General features: G+C 40.5%; 1 protein-coding gene and 1 pseudogene across 2 annotated transcripts in view; both read right to left on the bottom strand.

Moving 5' to 3' along the window:
- The window catches only part of LOC127432121 (ribosomal protein S6 kinase alpha-3), a 59,464-nt gene extending 43,160 nt beyond the window's left edge, over positions 1-16,304 (bottom strand). Inside the window, exons 1-2 of one of the 2 annotated variants that reach the window (XM_051682932.1) lie at positions 15,931-16,304; positions 13,209-13,268 (exon numbers count right to left, since the gene is read on the bottom strand). In XM_051682932.1, the coding sequence (XP_051538892.1) occupies positions 13,209-13,268; positions 15,931-15,993 (123 nt within the window). In that variant the 5' untranslated portion in view covers positions 15,994-16,304. Of the gene's footprint in view, positions 1-11,509; positions 11,531-13,208; positions 13,269-15,930 lie in introns of those variants that run through there. The other variant, XM_051682936.1, reaches the window with a different exon arrangement.
- A 667-nt stretch (positions 16,305-16,971) lies between these two features.
- LOC127431699 (pyruvate dehydrogenase E1 component subunit alpha, somatic form, mitochondrial-like) lies at positions 16,972-20,688 on the bottom strand (annotated as a pseudogene).
- Positions 20,689-22,305: the final 1,617 nt, after the last annotated feature.

The raw sequence follows: 22,305 nt of genomic DNA, 5'->3' as shown, positions 1-22,305 counted from the left end.
GAGCTGCAAAATTTTGGTAACCATTCACTTGCATTATATGGACCTAAAGAGCTGAGATAGGTCCATTTGTGTACTGCAGAAGAAAGAAGGTCATACACATCTGGAATGATATGAGGGTGAGTAAATTATGAGAGAATTTTCATTTTTGTGTGAACTACTCCTTAAAATATATGTGAAATGTTAAATATAAGTATAGCAAGTGGTTATTCAGCCAACGATTTTATCCAAAGTGCATGAATTTATACCCATTACAGGGACAGGTCCCATGGAACAACCTGAGGTTAGATGCCTTGTTCATGGCAAGGACACAATGTAATAGATCCTGGACAACATTTTAGCATGTTTAAAACCTGCAGCTTTTCTTTATTCAGTACACCTTGCCATTTAGAACAACAAATATAGAGAAATATAGAAATATAGTGTCATAGAGCAATAAAGAGTACATAAGGTTGTCATTTTACAAGTTAATAACAAATGTTTTTGTAAAAACAACTCACTTCCTTTCAAATGTGTGCAAAACTCTAAATGAATCTAAATTAATACAATTACTATTACAGTTAATTTTCCTTGGAAAAATAAGCAGTTTTATAAAGAAGAAGTATCTAAATTTTCCCTCTGTCTTTTTCGACCCACATATGCATTCTAAGGTTAACGCTCAACACAGCAAGGAATATGACGAGTTTGTTAAAGCTAAAGCGGAGGCTGCTTCAGCTAAAAAGGGACAAGCGTCATCATTCAGAATTAAGTTAATGTGAGTTAAGAATATTAATGTAAGTTAATAATGTGCTTTTCATTTCAGCGTTTTATTATAAGTTATTAATAAGTTATTACAAGTTATTGTGATTATTTATTTATTACTTTCAAAGTTGTGCAATTAATTACAGGGTAGCAATTTTTTTTTTTTAAATGAACCACCAAACTCGATATTGGTATCGGCAGATTATTTACTATCCTAAATAATTGGATATCTGTATCTGCAAACAAATTTTGTGTTGGTGCATCCCTAATAAAAATATTTTGCGATAAAAGAAAATGCATATTTTTGGGGTAGGCCAAGTAAAAATCTGAACTCTGAACTGAAAAAAATAAAAAAATACATTAAATGGGACTACAGCAGAAAAAAATCCTTATTGTTAAGCCCTGCAAACTGAGGCTTTGTTTGCATGATGCCTCCCTCATCATCACCCCTGATATCTGGAAGAATCTTCCAGGTCCATACCGACATATACCCCCTCCATATTTTGAGGCTCTGAGGCTGCCGTGCTAATGAGAGCCTGTCCCTGAAGCTCTTTAGAGGATGAATGACTATGAATCAACTCTCCCACACTTATTCAGCCCAGAACAAAGAGCAGAGTTTAACCAACATGGATTCCGAGGGTCTATGACCGCTCCGCAGTCACACGCCACGTCTCTGACACACACCCACTCTCGCTTTCTCACACATAGTGTGCCGTCACACCGCTTTTGTTTCCAGGTTATGTGGGATGTTAGAGGAAAAAGATTCACAGGAAGCCTTTACTGAGAATGCCATTACTCAATGTACACTCTCTGTGTTTGAGTCTTTATATTACCAGTCAGTAGAGCTGGGTGATATAACCAAAAAAATGAATTACATCTTGAAATTTTTCAACCTTTTGACAATATTCCATTTATATCTCAATATACTGTACGTATTTTCTCTGAAATGGCTTAAAAAAAAATGATATCCCCAAGTAACCATAATTTCAACCAAACAACAACTGTTGTGATTTAGATTCAATATATTTAATTTATAAAATAATTAAAACCCAATAAAGATCTAGCTAAAAATAATCAAGGCAAGTTTTTCCACACATATTATTTTAAAATGAACATGTGAACAATAATATTTTTTAATTTTCATTCACTACACCAATATAATAGTACAAAGGGACTTAAGGAGTCAACTGAAACCGTCCTGGTTACTTTCGTAACCTCCGTTCCCTGATGGAGGGAACGAGACGTTGTGTCGATGTAGTGACACTAGGGGTCACTCTTGGGAGCCCCAAACACCTCTGTTTTTTTTTTAAAAAGGCCAATGAGAATTGGCGAGTGGAATTTGCATGCCACTCCCCCGGACATACGGGTATAAAAGGAGCTAGTATGCAACCACTCATTCAGGTTTTGTGCTGAGGAGCCGAGACCAGGTCCCGGCCATTTCAGCAGGTAATTCAGCATTGTGGCAAGAGGGACACAACGTCTCGTTCCCTCCATCAGGGAACGGAGATGCCGAAAGTAACCAGGACGTTCCCTATCTGTCACTCACTCGACATTGTGCCGATGTAGTGACACTAGGGGTCCCTATACAAAATGCCACAACTAGCTGAACTGTGTTACGTGAACTGGCGGTGTGTGACGGGCAGACCACTGTGTGCCTCGTAGCCAGTGCACCAGGCCGTCACATAACCTCCCCCAACACTCTTATGAGCGTCGAATGGTCCATCAGGGACAAGTCGACTGCCCAACTGTAGGAACAGGCTAGCCCATCTGAGGCCTCTTTCCCTCTCTTTTCTCCCCAAAAAGAGTGGAATTTGTTAACTGACTGGGAGCCATAAGTGTCTGCGTCAGGGGGTGTCCCTCCCAAGGGGAAGACACTGCGGAGACCACACCCCACCCAAAAAGGGGGGGGGGGGGGATTTTGAGTGGAATATGTCACATGGTCTTACCGAGTCTTGTCGGAAGTATGTCATGTGGAGAGGTCCCATGGTAGGTCCTACCCGAAGGGGGAGGAGTTTCTACAGAGCATGGCGACCGGGGGCAGAGGGGCCTCTGCCAATGGAAGACGCAGTTTGCTGACAGGGAAATGATTTTGCGGAAGATATCACATGGGGTTGCCTTCGGGGAACCAGCACATGTGGAGCACCTACCTCAGTACAGGGGCTCATTAGCGCACATACTGGGCCGGTCAGCGAGCTTCTCCGCAAACTCAACTGCCAGAGGGCTAAGGAGGAAAGTCATCGAGGGATCACACTCTGTGAACACAACTGGTTGTCAAGAGCGCATGTCTTCAACTCAAGGGAGGGGAAAGGCACTATGCGCAAGCGGTACACCCGGCCCGTTGTCCCGGAAATTACCTGCTCGTGCCTGCCAGTACACGGGATGAGACCGGCTCAACCCGGTGATTGTAGAACCTCGCAAATGTATTGGGCGTTGCCCAGCCAGCTGCTCTGCAGATGTCTGCCAAAGAGGCGCCACTGGCCAGGGCCCAGGAGGCCGCCACACTCCTGGTGGAGTGGGCTCGTAACCCCGCAGGGGGTGGCACATCCTGAGCCTGATATGCCATCGTGATGGCGTCAATGACCCAGTGGGTGATCCTCTGTTTGGAGACAGCGCTTCCTTTCCGCTGTCCACCAAAGCAGACAAAGAGCTGCTTGGAGCTTCTAAGGCTTTGCGTGCAATCCAAATAGATGCGTAAAGCTCGCACCGGACACAGCAACGCCAAGGCTGGGTCTGCCTCCTCCTGGGGAAGCTTGCAGATTCACCACCTGATCCCTAAAAGGGGTCATAGGAACCTTGGGCACATAGCCCGGTCGGGGTCTCAGGATCACGTGAGAGTAACCCGGACCAAACTCCAGGCACGATTCGCTGACAGAGAACGCCTGCAGGTCCCCTACCCTTTTGATGGAAGTGAGCGCAGTCAGGAGGGCAGTCTTCAAAGAGAGTGCCTTAAGCTCAGCTGACTCCAAGGGCTCAAAGGGAGCTCCCTGTAGACCCCGAAGGACTACAGAGAGGTCCCACGAGGGTACGAGGTGCGGTCTGGAGGGATTCAACCTCCTAGCGCCTCACAGGAACCTGATGATCAAGTCGTGCTTCCCCAAGTACTTACCATCTACTGCATCGTGATGAGCCGAAATAGCGGCTACATACACCTTCAGGGTGGAGGGGGACAGCCGCCCCTCCTGCAGGAAGGAAAGCACCGAACCGACTGCACATCTCTGAGGGTCTTCGCGTCGGGAAGAACACCACTTAGCGAACAGACGCCACTTCAAGGCATACAGACGCCTCGTAGAGGGAGCCCTAGCCTGAGTGATCGTGTATGCCACCGCGGGTGGTAGGCCACTTAAGTCTTCCAGGGGCCAGACATCCAGGGGCCAGACGTGGAGATGCCAGATGGTGCCCCATCCCTGAGAAAGAAGGTCTTTCCTCAGGGGAATTCGCCGGGGGAGGGCTGTCGCGAGGAGCGTGAGATCCGAGAACCACGTCTGGGTGGGCCAGTAGGATGCTACTAGGATGATCTGCTCCTCGTCTTCCCTGACCTTGCACAGGGTCTGTGCAAGCAGGCTCACTGGGGGAAATGCGTATTTGCGTAGTCTGGGGGGCCAGCTGTGTGCCAGCACATCTATACCGAGGGGTGCCTCGGTCAGGACGTACCAAAGCAGGCAGTGGGAGGATTCCCTGGAAGCAAACAGGTCTACCTGTGCTCAACCAAATCGACTCCAAATCAGCTAAACCACCTGAGGTTGGAGTCTCCACTCTTACCTCTGAGGGTAACCTGACATGACAGCGTGTCCGCTGCGGTGTTGAGGTCGCCCAGGATGTGAGTGGCTCATAGCGACTTGAGGCACTGCTGACTCCAGAGGAGGAGACGGCGGGCGAGTTGTGACATGCAACGGGAGCGTAGACCGCCTTGACGGTTGATGTACACTACCGTCGCTGTGTTGTCCGTCCGGACCAACACGTGCTTGCCCTGGATCAACGGCTGAAACCTCTGCAGGGTGAGCAGTACTGCCAACAACTCTAGGCAGTTGATGTGCCAATGCAGCCGCGGGCAGAGAAGTGGGTCTCCTCGCCCCTGGGTCACTTCGAAGCCTTCCTCGGGTTCTTAGCGGCCGGCCGTGAGACGATGCTGCGCTCGAAAACTCATTGTCATCTCGAGCTCCGAATGAGAAGTCGAACTCACGCTGAGACGAGCCAGCGGTCTCGTGCGAGAGCCCGATCGGGGCAAGCGAGCGTGCTGGGGAATGGGAGGTCTGTGGGGGGATACCCAGAGGAGGTGGTCCCATTGATGTCCCCAAATCGCCCCCAGTGCTAACCGACGTGGCCTCAAACCCGTAGGTAGAAGGACCGGTGCAGGAAGCCGCTGGGGTGGCTTGCAACATTGCCATGGTCATGTTCTCGCAATGAGGACATGACTCATCCACGAACGATGTCTCCACGTGGGCAGTGCCCAGACACCTAAGACAGCGATCGTGGCCGTCAGAAGCGGAGAGATAACGACCGCAACCAGGAATAACACAAACGGAAGGCATCTTTAAAAAGACGTTCCGTGTGTGTGCCACTCTTTTTGTATATACTCTCTTATTTTCGCTCTGCCGAAGCGCCCAGGGGCGTTCTCTGCACTCCACGGGTGCAGAGGGGGAGAAGCCGCTGAAATGCGCCGTAAATCCAGCAGTTTTGAGGTGCGTCTTTGGAGGAAATTGAATTCAGTGCCCTGAATACAACCGCTCGGCGCCGAAGAGAAAATCTGAATGAGTGGTTGCATACCAGCTCCTTTTATACCCGTATGTCCGGGGGATTGGCATGCAAATTCCACTCGCCAATTCTCACTGGCCTTTTCTAAAATAAAAACAGAGGTGTTTGGGGCTCCCAAGAGTGACCCCTAGTGTCACTACATCGACACAACGTCGAGTGAGTGACAGATAGGGAAACATAATTAATCAAACTTACTAACACCAAAACTGTTTTTGCTACTAAATTTACATCAGAGACACTGTTAAAACCTATTAATGCTCTCTTACTTGAATGACACAGTCTTTAGGAAACTTAATGGACAAAAATCACATTTAAGTGCAATATTCACAGCATTGCTTAATATTATGACCCCAAGCAAAATTGGAGCAAATACTTTGCGAATATTCAACATATCGCCCTGCCCCAACAGTCATCTCACACTCTGTTCTGTGTAACACACAGAGAAACACATGGATCCACAGATCCATCAGGCCCACTGAACAGTAAGAGAGACCCATCACTCCCAGCATGTTCATTGATCCTGAAGCACTAGAGAACTGTAAATCACCATCTGTGACCCATCACGACTACTGGGACTAAGGATGGTTGTTGGGGGGTGGGGAGGAGTTATGACTAAATCATAGCCTGGTCACGCCATCAGCACCATGCGTAACTGGGTCTGGATCTATCAGTAAACAGAACCATGTTTTATCAATAATAATACAGATATTTTACAGCAATTGATGTAGGATCCTATGGCCTTTAACTGAAAATGAATGGATTGCTTCCTGTTGGAAACAGGAAGAAACACTATAGTGAAATGTAAACCTGAAAAAGCCAAAGGTTTACATAAACGTACACACAAACACAAAAAAGTATACAATAAACAGGCTATCAAATAAGATCTTGTTTTGAAAACAAATAGATCTTCTGTATGTAGATCAATATAGTCCATAGAACAAATTATTTAAAACCAGATTATGCATGGGAGCCGTGGTGCTTAGGCGGATGACACGAGTCCAGCATACATTATTTCTCGATACCGATTTCTGTTCTTTTCCATTGTTTCCGGTTCTCTCTCTACTATCAATCAATAAACTGGCAAAGATCTAAAAAATAAAACTAGATTTTAACATTTTTGGGAGAAAATGTAAGTAGATGTGCAAAACTCGCCACCGCAATGCTGATGTTGCATTGCCAGGGTGTTGCTTTGCTGCTGGAGGGTGGCTAGGGTGGCTAGGGTGTTTTGGGTGGTTGGTAGGTGATTTCATACTGGCTCTCCCCCAAGTCTCTCTATTCACATTTTTCCTGACCAACTACTGGGCGGCACCATGATGATTGTGATTGACTGTTTTCTGTTTCTGGTCTCCATAAGAAGCAATGGTATCTACCAAAACGAGCGGATGGAGATCCAGATGGAGAACAATGACCATTATAAGTGTTAATTGGAGTAAAAATTAGTTCAGGCTCAACTTATGCAGTTGCTGGCTGTCATAACAACTAGGGATGTGCTACGGTGGTCGACTAATCAACTAGTCATACAACAACTGACTAGTCGATTAGTAGGGTAGATTACTAACATTAATATTTTTAGTGGTGGTGGTTTTAATGGGGGACACAATTCTCAAATTAATTGAGAGAAGCTACTTCTTGAAAAGCGTTTTTGCATAATTATAGCTTGCTGCTCTTAAAAGTGAATAATATTTAGCACAGTAAAACCCTCTGCAAGAAGTTTCATCTCTTTAATGCTTTAAGATTATTCCATTTATGCACTGCTGCTGTTACAGCATTCAAAGCTTTGCATCAACAACACATTACAAGACAATCACTGTCGGACATTAAATCCTCTGATGTGAGTAATGTTCCTGTATTTGTGAGGTGCTGTGGAGGTCGGGGTCATGTGACCATAATGGAGCCTATTTATACATTATTATCCTTAACACTGACTAGTCAATTACGAAAATTGGTTGTGTTGCACATCCCTAATAACAACTCGAAATAGTTAATGATATCAGCGTAACTAACCTTGGGCCATCGCTTTAATACCATCTAACCACTCATGAGGCAAAGTCAAAAAAACGGTCATTGTGACTCTGTAAAGTATGGAGCCATATGTTTTTTTATTTGGCAGTTTTTTTATAAACGTAATAAGCTTAACATCACATTATCTGCTAAAAACATACACAGATACCAGTGAAAACACTGAAGATTGAAAACGGGCTTCCCTATGAATTGTGGAACACTTCCGATTTCAGGCCAAAAGGTGGATTATTCTGGTCCCTACCCTAGACATGGCTTGGGTCCTGTCTTTAATGTAAGTATTTATTTATTTTTTGTCAGTTTTATCATCCACTAGGTCCTAATCTCTTAAAAAAGTAACGGCGCACCTCACCTCAACAAGTTGCACGGTTAGAGGTTTTATTCATATCCGTAGCACAAATAGGACAAGTTACGTGTTGAAATTTGTTCAACTCCCTATCCCCAAGTATGACCAGTAGCCTTAGCGAGACCCACTAATGCTTGCCTTACCTTACTTATAACACATTTGGCAGCAAATTAAAAAGGTCTCTGGGGCATTTTGAAGCTGAACATAAACTTAAGTTTGTTTTTTAGCCACAGTAAATCAAGTTGTGTGAATTAGGTGTGCAGGGACATGCTGGAAGAGTGAGTCAGAGTAGATAAGAGACAGCATGATGTCTCGCCACACTCACACAAATGACTGCAGAAAAAGACAGAGACAGAGAAATGGAGAGTGAGAGAGATTGAAAGAGAGAGAGAGGTAAAAAAGAGGCAAGAGTGGGTGTCCGCAAAGCGAAAGCAAGTCAGTCCAGATGGTCAGAGAAGATTAAATACCATCTGTCAGAGAGATCTGGAGACATAGCCAAACATTAGCACAAACAAACGACACACACCACCATACACACCATACGCACATAGAAATGGATGAAACTAATGCTGGACACATACATAACCCTAAAATGAGACAGTACATCAGTGTCAGCAGACATGATCACAGTGTCGGCTAGGAGGATTAAGAGTCAAAGCTACCTGATTAGGAGAGAGTTGCAAAGAAATGGAGCATTTCAAGTTAAACTCACTTTTGAATTTGGGTTAAAAGGAATGTTCCTAATTCAATACAAGCTAAGCTTGATTGACAGCATTTGTGGCATTATGTTGATTACCATACAAAAACATTTTGTCTCATCACTTGTTTATAAAAATAAAATAAAAAAAAGACAAAAATTGCTGTTAAAGTAAGGCACATACTGTTCAATGGAAGTGAATAGGGCATGTCCATAAATGTTAAAATACACACCATTTCCAAAATATAGCCACAAGATGTTAACATTATACAGCTGAAGTCAGAAGTTTACATACACCTTAGCCAAAAGTTTTTCACAATTCCTGACATTTAATCGTAGAAGACATTCCCTGTCTTAGGTCTTTTATTTCCTTCATCACATTCCCAGTGGGTCAAAAGTTTACATACAATTTGTTATATTTGGTAGCATTGCCTTTAAATTGTTTAACTTGGGTCAAACATTTTGGGTAGCCTTCCACAAGCTTCTCACAATAAGTTGCTGGATTTTTGGCCCATTCCTCCAGACAGAATTGGTGTAACTGAGTCAGGTTTGTAGGCTTCCTTACTCACACACGCTTTTTCAGTTCTGCCCACAAATTTTCTATCAGACTGAGGTCAGGGCTTTGAGATGGCCACACCAATACTTGACTTTGTTGTCCTTAAGCCATTTTGCCACAACTTTGAAGGTATGCTTGGGGTCATTGTCCATTTGGAAGACCCATTTGCGACTGAGCTTTAACTTCATGGCTGATGTCTTGAGATGTTGCTTCAATATATCCACATAGTTTTCCTTCCTCATGATGCCATCTATTTTGTCAAGTGCACCAATCCCTCCTGTAGCAAAGAACCCCCACAACATGATGCTGCCACCCCCATGCTTCACAGTTGGGATGGTGTTCTACGGCTTGCGAGCCTCACTCTTTTTCCTCCAAACATAACGATGGTCATTATAACCAAAATGTATAATTTTTATTTAATCAGACCAGAGGAAATTTCTCCAGAAAGTAAGATCTTTGTCCCCATGTGCAACTGCAAACTGTAGTCTGGCTTTTTTATGGCAGTTTTGGAGCATTGGCTTCTTCCTTGCCGAGCAGCCTTTCAGGTTATGTCGATATAGGACTTGTTTTACTGTGGATATAGATACTTGTCTACCTGTTTCCTCCAGCATCTTCACAAGGTCCTTTGCTGTTGTTCTGGGATTGATTTGCACTTTGCACCAAACTACGTTCATCTCTAGGAGACAGAATGCGTCTCCTTCCTGAGCGGTATGATGGTTCCATGGTGTTTATACTTGTGTACTATTGTTTGTACAGATGAATGTGGTACCTTCAGGTGTTTGGAAATTGCTCCCAAGGATGAACCAGACTTGTGGAGGTCCACAATTTTTTCTGAGGTCTTGGCTGATTTCTTTTGATTTTCCCATAATGTCAAGCATAGAGGCACTGAGTTTGAAGGTCGGCCTTAAAATACATCCACAGGTTCACCTCCAATTCAATACACCTCCTATCAGAAGCTAATTGGCTAATTGTCTAAAGGCTTGACATAATTTTCTGTAATTATCCAAGCTGCTTAAAGGCACAGTTAACTTAGTGTATGTAAACTTCTGACCCACTGGAATTGTGATATAGTCAATTAAAAGTGAAACAATCTGTCTGTAAACAATTGTTTTAAAAAATTACTGGTGTCATGCACAAAGTAGACTTGCCAAAACTGTAGTTTGCTAATATTAAATCTGTGGAATGGTTAAAAAATTTGTTTTAATGACTTCAACTTAAGTGTATGTAAACTTCTGACTTCAACTGTATGTGTTAACATGACTTTAGTGTGATAAAATCCGTCGCTAATCTTATATGTGTAAATTTAGATTCAGTATTACATATTTGATGGCGTAACGCTCGGCTTGTAACCAAGAGGTTGCAGGTTCAAACCACAGAGCCTCATAAGCCATTTGATACCCTTGAGCAAGGCCCTTGACCTTACAGGTCGCTCAGAGGAAAATGTCACTGTAAAGGGTGTACTTTAAAAATCGTCAGCCAAATGACTAATCCCGATTTTTTACAAGTTGTTTTTGGATAAGTGGGTTTTCTAAATGCCATCAAGAGATGGTTCACTCTAAAATGAAAATTCTGTCATCCTTTACTCACCTTCATGTTGTTCTAGATTCATGTGACTTTCTTCTATAGAACACAAAAGGAAATGCAAGGCAGAATGACAGCCTCAGTCACCATTCACATTCACTGTATTAAAATTATGCAGTGAAAGTGAATGGTGACCGAGGCTGTCTGTCCCTAACATTCTGCCTACGTCTCTTTTTGTGTTCCACAGAAGTAAGAAAGTCAAACGGGTTTGGAACAACATGAGGGTGAGTGAGTGAATGATGACAGATTTTAATTCCTGGGTGAACTATTTCTTTTCACAAAATTTTACATGATCTATCTTTTACATAAGCTGACAGCAATCACCAGAGGGAGCCAATGAGCTAGCTGGTGTGATTCACTATTCTGCATCTATGTTTTGGGGATGAATTAAAAGAAAGAGGTTTAAATATGATCCTGTTTAGAAACTCTGAAATGGTTTGCAGATAAAGCTAAGTTCCTGAGTGCAAACTAAATATAAGAAACACACATTTTCACTCTCTCCTTCCTGTTTTACTGCTCCAACTACAGCCACTCAGAGATAGTGAGCTACTTTAAGACCATTTAACTGAGCACATGACTAATGCATTCACACACTCTCCTACTCATTAACTCTCATTACGCTACTGAAAAACACTGTTTACCATCATCCACCCCATTAAACACAGGAATCGGAACATGTCCAGATGAGTGCACATACATATACAACAACAAACATTAAAAAGACACACAAATAAAGACTAACCAAATGCATTTATTTATACAGGTGAAATTTAAAGGGATGGTTCAAGCTAAAATTTAAAATTTGTCACCATTTACTTACCTTCATTTCCTTCCAATCCAAACCCATATGAAAGTGAATGCTGACTCAGGCTAACATCTCCTTTTGTGTTCCACAGAAGAAAGAAAGCTATATGGATTTAGAACAACATGAGGATTTTCATTTTTGGGTGAACTATCCCTTTAAACTTGCTGACCAAAGTGTTAGTGAGGCCAGCAGGAGGTGCTCACCCCTTGGTCTGTGTGGGTCCTAACACCCCTGTATAGTGACGGGGACACAATGCTGTAAAAAGGCACTGTCCTTCAGATGAGACATTACACCAAGGTTCTGACTCTCTATGGTCACTAAAAATCCCAGTGCACTTCTCACAAAGAGTAGGGGTGTAATTGTCCTGGCCAAATTACCCCCATTGGCCCTTATCAATCATGGCCTCATAATAATCCCCATCCCTGAATTGGCTGTACTCTCTCCACCAGCAGCTGGTGTGTCGTGAACCTACTGGTGCACTATGGCTGCTGTCGCATCACCCAGGTGGATGCTGCACACTGGTGGTGGTTAAGGAGAGTCCCCTATTCAGTTTGTAAAGTGCTTTGAGTGTAGTGTCAGAAAAGCGCTATATAAATAAAACATTCATTCATTCAGACCAATGACTAAAATAGTCATTTGTGCTCTTATGTTTGACAAAGATGCATTTATAGATTTTGGGATCTCCCTATTGAGAGTCAAACGCAAGTTTGAAGTGCTGACCTGTTAAAAGCTTCGAGAGAAAAACAGTGAACAATTTCTAATCTAAGTTCAGCGTTTAACAGATGTAAAAAATCAGCTTTCAGACATACACATTTCAGAGTGTGCTTATGAGTGGGGAAGTTCAGAGGGGAAAATAAATACTCCAGAGAATGTTTTTAATGACGCACCAGCTTTCTTCGCAAACAAGATCTATAGGTCCATCTGCCCTGCATTTAAAAATCAATGCTTCTCAGCACCAGTGAGGGAGGAAGACGGGGGTGTGTTTCAGCGAAAGAGGAGACCTAAAAGTCTGCTTTGCTATTTCCTGTATGAGGTCGGACTCAATGATGTCATAATGGCGTCGTTACATGTACGTTACATTAACAACATCTGAAAAGTGTGTAGGAAGAATCCTCCCTGAACTAGAAAAACCATTACTGCTCCCACAAACAAAAACAAAGAGCACTTTGTTGTCTAGGCTGGTTTCTTTTCAGCAAAGGACAGAGGAATGCTAGGCCCCCATACAGTACAATAAGTGTGATACATTCCAGCTCAATACGGTTCTAAGAGTGCCCATGTAACATGCTGGATTTCCAGTTTCTCTGCCATGCATAAAGCAATCAGAGCACTAAATCGATGTAATCTCTGTCTATGGGGAAACTATGATCAATAACTTCCATTTATCACCAGCTCCCTTTACACACACACATAGAGGGGAAATTCAGGTGGTATCCTGGAGACAAGCATCTCAAGTGTTTAGTGTGGCCAAGAAGAGCCTCTTTTCAGTTTTGTATCCTTGAGAAGAAGCTTCAGAGAATCCTTGACAAATCAAGTGTTACAAAAAAACAGAGAAGCAATCAAATAAGCAGATCAAAGCCCATGAGGGGACATGTCATATGAGAGGGAGCGGGATAAAAAAGGAGAGAGAGCTGGAGAAAAACTAAATGAAGACCGTGAGGAAAAAGAGCAAAAGCGATAAGAAGAGTGTAAAACCTCGGGAAGATGTGACACTCACTTGACATGGTACATTTTCATCTTCTCCCATAGAGTCCTCCAAGAGGTGATGTGGCTCCGTCTGTCATGTGAGAGAAAAGTTAATATGGAAATCAGTGTCTCATGCAGAGCAAGCCAAACCATTGGGTGTAGAAACATTAAAGGGTGATGTAGCTCAACTGGTAGAGCATGGCACTAGACTTGAAAAGGTCATGGGTTAGATTCCCAAAGAACTGGCAATGGACTGGCAATAATGCATAAAAGCGAAGTGTCCAACTAATCATTATGTTTGCAAATTTGTTTCATGCTGCTAGTGGTGCAGAAATTAAAATTCTGAACTACACCCAATATAAAAACCACTAAGTGAATCTACTTGGTTTCTAAGAGCATGCAAAGCTTATGAAGTGTAGTCTTCATTACTACAGCAGACACACAGTCATGCGAGTTAAAAATGACTGTGCCTCTGCACCAAATTATAGTGGTGGAACGTCTTGTTAGACCTGGTCTGCACACTGTTATTGACTGTTTAGGGCTAATTAGTCAGGGACGGGCCAATCCGTCACAGCAATGGGAGTGAAACGGACAGATGACCCATGATCATCTGCTGGCTGGATTGGAACATTGTGTCTTTCTTTTTCTCTACTCTAATACCACCTTGACAGCTTTCCGGCAGACTTTATTACATCTGGATCATTGTTTTTTTGGGGGGTTTTTATCTGTATTGTTTGAAACATTGTCATTCTGGAATAGATGACTGAGCATTCTGGAGTAAATATGAAAATATGTCTACTCGTCTTTCATAGATCACTTATAGCATGGCAAAGTTCTCAGTTAAGGCTTTTTCATTTTTTAGGAAATCTGCAGTAATAAACTCAGTCTGAGAGATCAAAATTGTGATGGTAAAGATATGAAGGTTCATGAGTAAATAAATGTTTAAACTTTGTTATGGATAAATAAGCCCCTGTAATCCTAATGGACCATCAACCATATTTTGAAAACCCTATAAAATCCTTTCTCAAAACTGCGTTACAACTAGCAACTCTATTTTACAATAAACACTTAAATCATCTGGTTTACTTTACAATACGGTTGAATTAATTAACATTATTTAACTACTCAACATGGACTTCCAATACATTCATAGCACTTTCATAATCTTGGTTAATATTGATTTCATCTTGTTCATTTTTAACATTAAAAGATGTATATCTTAACATTAGTTAATGCATTATGAACTAACATAAACTAATAATGAACAATTGACAGTTTATAAATCTACATTAACCAAGATTAATAAATGCTATAAAAAAACAAGGACTGAAACAATCCAAGGAAATAAAATCAAAACCAAAAACGAAAAAAAAAAAAAAAAAAAATTCCAGAATGTAACAAAAAATGGGAAAGAAGTCCCTTTCAGTTGTTCCGGAGCGAAAAAATTATTTTTAAATGCTGTAACCGGTTAATAACTGGTTAATTTCGTCCGATAATTTTCTCATGAAACCAGTCTAAATGGTTTATAACGGAACATTTTTGGAGTATTGCCTTAATGCAGATTGTGGATGTAGCCATCTGTAACATAATGAAGACCTTTTAGACAACTATATTACGACATACATGCACGGTTATCTAGATACACTTAAAAAAATTGAGGTTCTGACTGAGAAACAGATCTGTAATTAAAACAAAATAATTAAATAATTATTAAATGTTTAAAATAAAATAAGTCGGCCCGCATAAGATCACATATAGTCTAAACACGCCCAAGCAGTGTGCACATGCATGCAGAAGAGATAGATTTTGGCTATATTAATTGATTTTAGGTGGCCAGATTTATTTTTGAAATATTTTTTTTATATTTTTGGGGATAAATTTAATATTAAGAAAACATACATTGCAAAGATTCAAAAAACATTTAATTGCTTTTTTCCACTTATTTTGGTTGAGGCAAGCCCTTCTTTTGAGCTTGTTTTTCCCAGAGCAGGTCCCTTTTTTTTTCTTGAGAGATCTGGTCACACTGCAACTGGTACATCATCCACCCTTAGCACAGAGTAGGCTACTGTCATTTTAAAACAAGAACGTAATTAATCGTTCTTTAATTTCGTTTAATACGTTACTAATTGGAAAGGAGGCAGCAGAACCACGGAAGCCCAGAAACGGAATGAAAAACAGAATGAAAAAAATAAATACATAGTTAAACCTTATTTTTAAAGTGTTACCAATTACCAAACCCAGTTACCAAACTTTTAAACATTCCCAATTACATTTTTATCTTTTCATTCAGTCTCCCTACACTCATGACTCTTTCAAGACTGTGTCCAACTAAAAATTAAGGGTAGGCCTATATACACTACACAAGTTCAAGTTACAATTTTACATAAATCCCTACTCTTTTGAATGATAAGAAAAAGTCTCCAACAGATGAATCGACTCACCCTTCATCATCAAACTGTCATAATCGTGTATATTCTTCCATCATGAGATTATTGGACATTACGCGCACAGTTTGATTCAAATGTCAACGAGTGTTTCATTAAAACTTCTTTATTAACAAAACCTTCTGATCAAGATGAATTGATGTCATATTTCCAAATTGATTAGACAACAAGTAAGAAAAATAAGAAAAAATTTAGGATCATTTTAAAAAGGATTAATCCCCTAACATCGGATATACAGATAAAGATCTGGTACAGGTTGTTGTCAGTTATATATCTGCCTTTTTATCTGCAGGAGCGTTGGAGACTCACCTCGCTCGCCGCACTCCCGATTGCCATCTTTCGCCAAGGGTCAACTAGTTGTGCCAGAGGCATGTTCACTTTCCGGAGGTTACTTCTTTGCCAGATTAGATTCAGAAGAACGACAGTGAGCTACTTTGGAGAAATTATACCAGATTGTTTCCGCTGTCTTGACACAAAAACAAGGAACCCAGGGCTTCGCGTGCGTAACGGGTCCAGGAGCACCGCCGTCACCTTTTCATCCACTCACCTCTGAGAGTCAGCAGGATGTCTCCATAGAAATAGAATGACCATGCCACTGATCTCGCGCCAGTCAACCTCCCTCTAGTCTCGCTTTCCCCTTTGAAAAAAAAAAAAAAAAAAAAAAAAAAAGAACGTTCACGCGCGATTTTCACTTCCGCTTCTCCTGGTATGGCGCATCGGATTGGCTTATCTACCTGTCAGTCATAGGTTGAGGGAGGGGCTGAAGCTGTAGGGCTCGCAGACGGACAGGTGAGTGCGCATTCGATTCAAGGACCAAGCTGTGCTCGTGGTCTGCTTTGATACATTCTCTCCCACCATATTTGTCAACACAGACCACAGCGTGGACATTTCCATTACATTTACCACGTAACATTGGCCTAATATCTTATTTGATGTATGAAAGGTATAAGAATCTAGTCTGTTTATTAAATTAAGAAGAATACGACGACATGGTGTAATAGTAACAGAGAACTTAAAATGTAACCTCTGATAAATTGGCATAAAGCTTGTGAGCTGTTATTTGCCACTTGGTTCACGTAGGTGGACGATGCGACATCTGCTGGTGAGTTTTAGTGACGCAGGATTAGACATTCATTAGATGGCGTGTACTAAAATCATGAATAATAATTAAAAAATGACACAAGTATCACACAAATGATTACATATTTATTAATTTCATCCTTTCAGTTCAGTATTCATACATAGACAGTTGAATATGCCTGTACATTTCACCAAGGGGAAGAAGACATTGTTTTAAATGATACCAGTAGTGAAGAGCGACTGCCATAGTTGAATGGTTGAAGATCAACCTCATCTGACCCCAGGATTGCTCATGCTGTGTCCATGGTAACCATATGTCTGGAGCTCCATTAGTTTGGGACCCTGGAGCAGACAGGCCATGAGTGGGTCAAACATTTACCCACAAGTAACAGACCGGATCTCCCAGAAGGATGTCTGTTTCCACAACTAGCACTTGATAAATCTATAACCACTCCTAAACTTAATCACTGGTCATGCAAAATACTTTTAACAAGATAACTCACCCCAAATTGAAAATTCTGTCATCATTTACAGTACTTACCTTAATGCTGCTCCAAACACCTCTGACTTTCATGAGTGGAGCACAAAAGCCGATGTCAGGCAGAATGTTAGCCTCAGTCACCATTCACTTTCATTTTATCTTTTTTCCATAAAGGTGCACTAATTTTTTCCTCATTACAATTTTTACACCTAAAGAAATGAACAGCAATTTTGAAACCTATGTATAAATTCATGACCACTCATGTAAGATGAAGACTCCAGTCACATCTGTAACCTTAAAAAAGCTGTTTTATTCTACATGGAGAGGGTCTCCTCATGGTGGCTGCCATGTTAGAATCACATGACCAGCCGAATACTACTTGCTTAATCTCAGTAACTGCCCTGTTATTGGACACTTTCACTCTTGGATTAAATTAATCATGGCTGACCATGAATAGTGAATTTCTACAATGTCATCTGTGACTGAAAACTTTTGATTTTGAATTTTGCTGCATCCATGCCACAAGGTGTCACTGCAAGTCCAAGAAGACACAAGCAGAAAAGTTACTGAGTGCACTTTTGATAAAAGTGAGAACTCTTGACCTTACCTTTTCAGATCTGCAATAATCTGCTGCAAATTTGGTTGCCTCTTTCACACAGAGAACATCCATACCATCCAACTGGAGAATACCAAGTAATTGACTGTTTAAACAGAGTGACTTATTTCCTGACATGTGCCTCATTATGTAGAGCACAAGGAGGCTAGAAAAGAAAAAAATAGATAAAAGTCACCCTCAAAATGGGTATGATGTCTCCTCTCTTGTAGTGGTCTGTGCTGGCTAAGGCCCATTCCACTGATGTGCCCATGCCATATTTATTATTCTCACAAATGCAAACAATGCAGGGGAGTTTCCACAGGGCTGCCATGTTGAAAGACTCAAAGATCTGACCCCGATCATGGGATAAATCAGATAAGATATTATTTTGAAAAAAGCAGATCCCACACAATCTGTGAGACACAACAGTGTGCAGGATCTCACCTGATTGGCAGCTCCATCCCCATAGTGCAAACCTCATTCTTACCCTGATACTGGCACGCAGGGCCACACCTGCCCCAAGGGAAACCTTCAAAACAGTGATATGTTTGACGTAACATTCTTTAAGGTATGCAGAGTGCATCTCACCTTGGCATCAACAATACAATTGTCACCATATAAATTCTTGGCATACATGTGCAAAAGCCGTCCTTGCCTTCGGCGACACCACCACTTTGCCCTGAGATGGATTACATGATGTTCACATTATATTAAGAGTAGAAAACTCAGAGAGTGTTATGAATGCAGCTTTATGTGGGGATACCCACCTGTGAGCTCTGCCATGATCTCTTTAACAGGCACACCTCTGGTGTAGGTGTAACCATGAGCCGTGATCAGGTGATCACTCATGCTGTGCATGCTTTGTTTTGGATGCTGGTCCCCAGCATGGGATGTTGGTGTGCTGGTGTCCCCACCAGGCATCCTTGAAAAAACAGTATTACCACAGGACGAGCTGGTCTACCAGTCAGACCAGCACCAAATCAGCATAAACCAGCCTGGACTATCATGAAAATTAATAGTCTAAGCTGGTCTTTTCAGTAGGTGAGTGTAAACAGCCGTTATAGATGATAATGCATTCAGTCTTTTCTCACCTGTCCATCATAGAATTGACAGAAGCCTCTTATGATCTGCTTGTAGAGATAATCTGTTGTAGTACTTCAGTCCATCCTCTCTGGTGAGCACCGTATGCACCAAAGGGCCTTGGTCCAAGTGATGAAGTTCACACAGATGTGAACAATGTAAAATATTGGATGTAATATTTTACAAGCAACCTTTAATTAATTTCATAAAACCAAAATCATTATTATTTACCTCTATGTCAGAGCTGGCTTGAGACGTGAAGTCTGCAAAGTAATGTGCTGATACCACCCCTCTGGAGCCCTGGAGAAGAGAGGAGCACTACAATGTATTAAACTATACAACAGGAATACTGGAATGAATGCATATAGAAAAAAGTAAAACTAAATAAATAAAAGGTTTTAATGTAATTCAGCATAGCACAAATTGTCACATGAGAATTTTGAGGGTTATGATAAACATATAGGGTCAATTATGAGTATAGTTACTCAGATACAGTGGCCCCAAAAAACCTATTGGCCACAATTAAAACTTCTTTCTTTCCTTTAAATAAGAAAATATAAACCTAATGGCATCTGCAAACAAATGATTATGAAAAAAAGATTTTTCTCAGAATTTTACTTTTCTTTGCCATTTTTCCAAAACATTTAACAAACTGGTCACAAAGTTATTTTTGATGGATGTATGTGTAAGTTTAACCACTTTTTAACCATTATTGTCTGTTTGGTCTATAGCAAAGAGGATGAAAATGTTGCCTTGCTTATGAAATATGGTCACATTATACTTTAGGATCGGTACTAACTGCTGAAGGTGGTTAAGCTGGTGTTGCTGGATCATATGGAAAAGTTAAGTCAGCGTGTTCAGACAAGGCAGTTGATGAAAAGCACTATGCGTGGAAGACTGGAGACGGAAGAGCCAAAAGGGAAATACCTATCCATAAGGCTACAAAACAACTCCACACAGCAAGCAACAAATTCTTTTTAAACTCCTAAGCCTAACATCTTACCTCTGACACTGTTTGGGTACCATACAAGACACAAAAAACAAAAAAAAAACAAAAAAAAAACAAGTATGCTACCAAAGGGGCATGTACTGAAGTACACTTCATTCCATGGACTTGATGTTAACTGGAATAGATAATAGATTTTCACAATACTTTTCTGATATCTACACAAATATATATATATATATATATATATATATATATATATATATATATATATATATATATATATAATATGCAGAAATGACCCCATTATATCACTCTGTAGACCAAACATATAATACCAACTCTAGTTCCAACATATGCCATATTATGCCAAGTTACCTAACCAGACTCAATGCACTCAACAAACTAATCTAGTCTGATGAGCAGTTCAGTGGCCATTTAATTTACAGTAAGCTTGATTTTGCATTTACTGTACACCATCTACAAGGTCGACGAGACCATATAGGTCTAGTTTAGCCCTTTAGTAAATCTGTTGGTTCCCAACCCTGTTCCTTGAGAACCCCCAACACTACACATTTTGTATATCTCCCTTTTCTGATGCACCCAGTTCAGGTCTTGGAGTCTCCACTAACGAGCTGATGAGTTGAATCAGGTGTGTTTGATTAGGGAGATATCCAAAATATGTAGTGTTGGGGGGCTCCAGGAACAGAGTTGGGAACCACTGCTCTAAGCTAAACAGAGCTTGAATCTGCCAAAGCCTCTATCTCTGTATCAGTAAACAGGTAACACACAGACACTGTGTGACACTTACAATGATACTGTATGTACATTTATTCTGGCACTGCCTTTAAGTGTGCTTGCAATCACTGTCAGCATGTTCTGCATGCTCCAAACTCCAGCTGGATTGTACAGGTGTGTTTCAAGATGATCAACCCACACAAGCTGAAGCCATAAACACTGACACTAATTCAGAATGGCTGAGGATTTAATCACAAACTGCTTCAAGAATTAAAGTGCAATTTCACTGCGAACAACAAAAACCACAACAATACTAATTTACTATCATCGTTGTTGTCATCATCATTATTATTACATTATTATTATTATTATTATTATTATTATGTAGTAGTAGTAGTAGTAGTAGTAGTAGTAGTTTTAGTTATAGTACTGTAATAGTACTTGAGACATTTTTTTTTTTTTTTTTTTTTTTTAACATAGGCTCATTTACTAAATGTCAACCCAAAATCAGTTAAAGAGATAGTGGTATTACAGATAGGTCCATTTGTCCTTGTATTTTGTATTTGTCTGCATACATAAGAATTACTATAGCAACTCATTAAATATGAAGCAAATAGAATAGAATAGAAATTGTTGTATAAAATTATGGATGTGGATGTAAATTGAGATGCAGTTGTTGTTATGCAGTTACATCATATAAATGAACTAATATATAAAGAGTGAAGATTAAATGCTACATTTTACTGACTCAGTCTACTTGAATTTTGGGAATTGTGTTACAATCTTTTTGATTCTTCTGGTTCAGCCGATTAACGGACTTTTATTTTGGTGACTTGTATAGAACATAATCTACAGTGGACAGAGTGGATTTCAAACAGTCTGTATGAAATAGACTAGTGACACCAAGCGGTAAACGGCAGTCAGACCAGAAAGTTGTATGTTTATTATATATTTTACTGAATAGATAAAGCCTATAGTGTTATGCCTCAGCTTCACCCACCTCTGTTTGATAATGTTCCCTACACAGTTGTTCAAATTTACTGTATAAAGTGTGTATATAATCGATCCCTTTTTATTTAAATGATTTATTTGACATAAAAACAAGAAACACATTTTTTTGCTGGCAAGCAATTAGCAGCATAATGTAATATTCTGTACCAATATCACTAACAATGACTGAACATCTTCAAGGAGTTCCGATATTAAACTATATAACATATAAAATAGTACATGTGTAAGAGGAACAGAGTATTCTAATCTCATGGGTCAGCTGTCAACTAAGTGTTATAACCTAATGAAAAATTATAATTAAGCATCAAGTTTCATATTGTTCATGTACAGTCATATCTGAATGAACACCAAAATATTGTGTTGGTCGTACAACAAAAATATACAATGTTTGTTAATCAATGACTTATTAAAGTTATGATATTATTTATGCAATTACGTGTTAAAGGTGTACTCAGTAATTTTTTACTAAACTTTAGCTTCTAAAGACATTCAGCAATATATGTAAGAAATCGTGAGCACTCACATTAAAATGAAGACTCCAGTCAAATCAGTAACCTTATAAAAGCTGTTTTATTCTGCATGGAGAGCAGTGGTGTTGTAACAGTGTCTGAAGAGGTGCGCATTCTGTGAATTTATGAATATTTTATATGTGTATTATAATGTGCTTTTCTGTGTAAAGTAAAATTGTTTTCCTACTTAGAAATATAAATTTAAATAATATGATATCACGAAAAAAGGCACCACCGACAGCAG

Source organism: Myxocyprinus asiaticus, chromosome 41, assembly GCF_019703515.2.
Source record: "Myxocyprinus asiaticus isolate MX2 ecotype Aquarium Trade chromosome 41, UBuf_Myxa_2, whole genome shotgun sequence".
Lineage (NCBI taxonomy): Eukaryota > Metazoa > Chordata > Actinopteri > Cypriniformes > Catostomidae > Myxocyprinus > Myxocyprinus asiaticus.
Note: the sequence above shows the minus strand (reverse complement) of the source record. Positions and strands in the feature narration are given on the sequence as shown.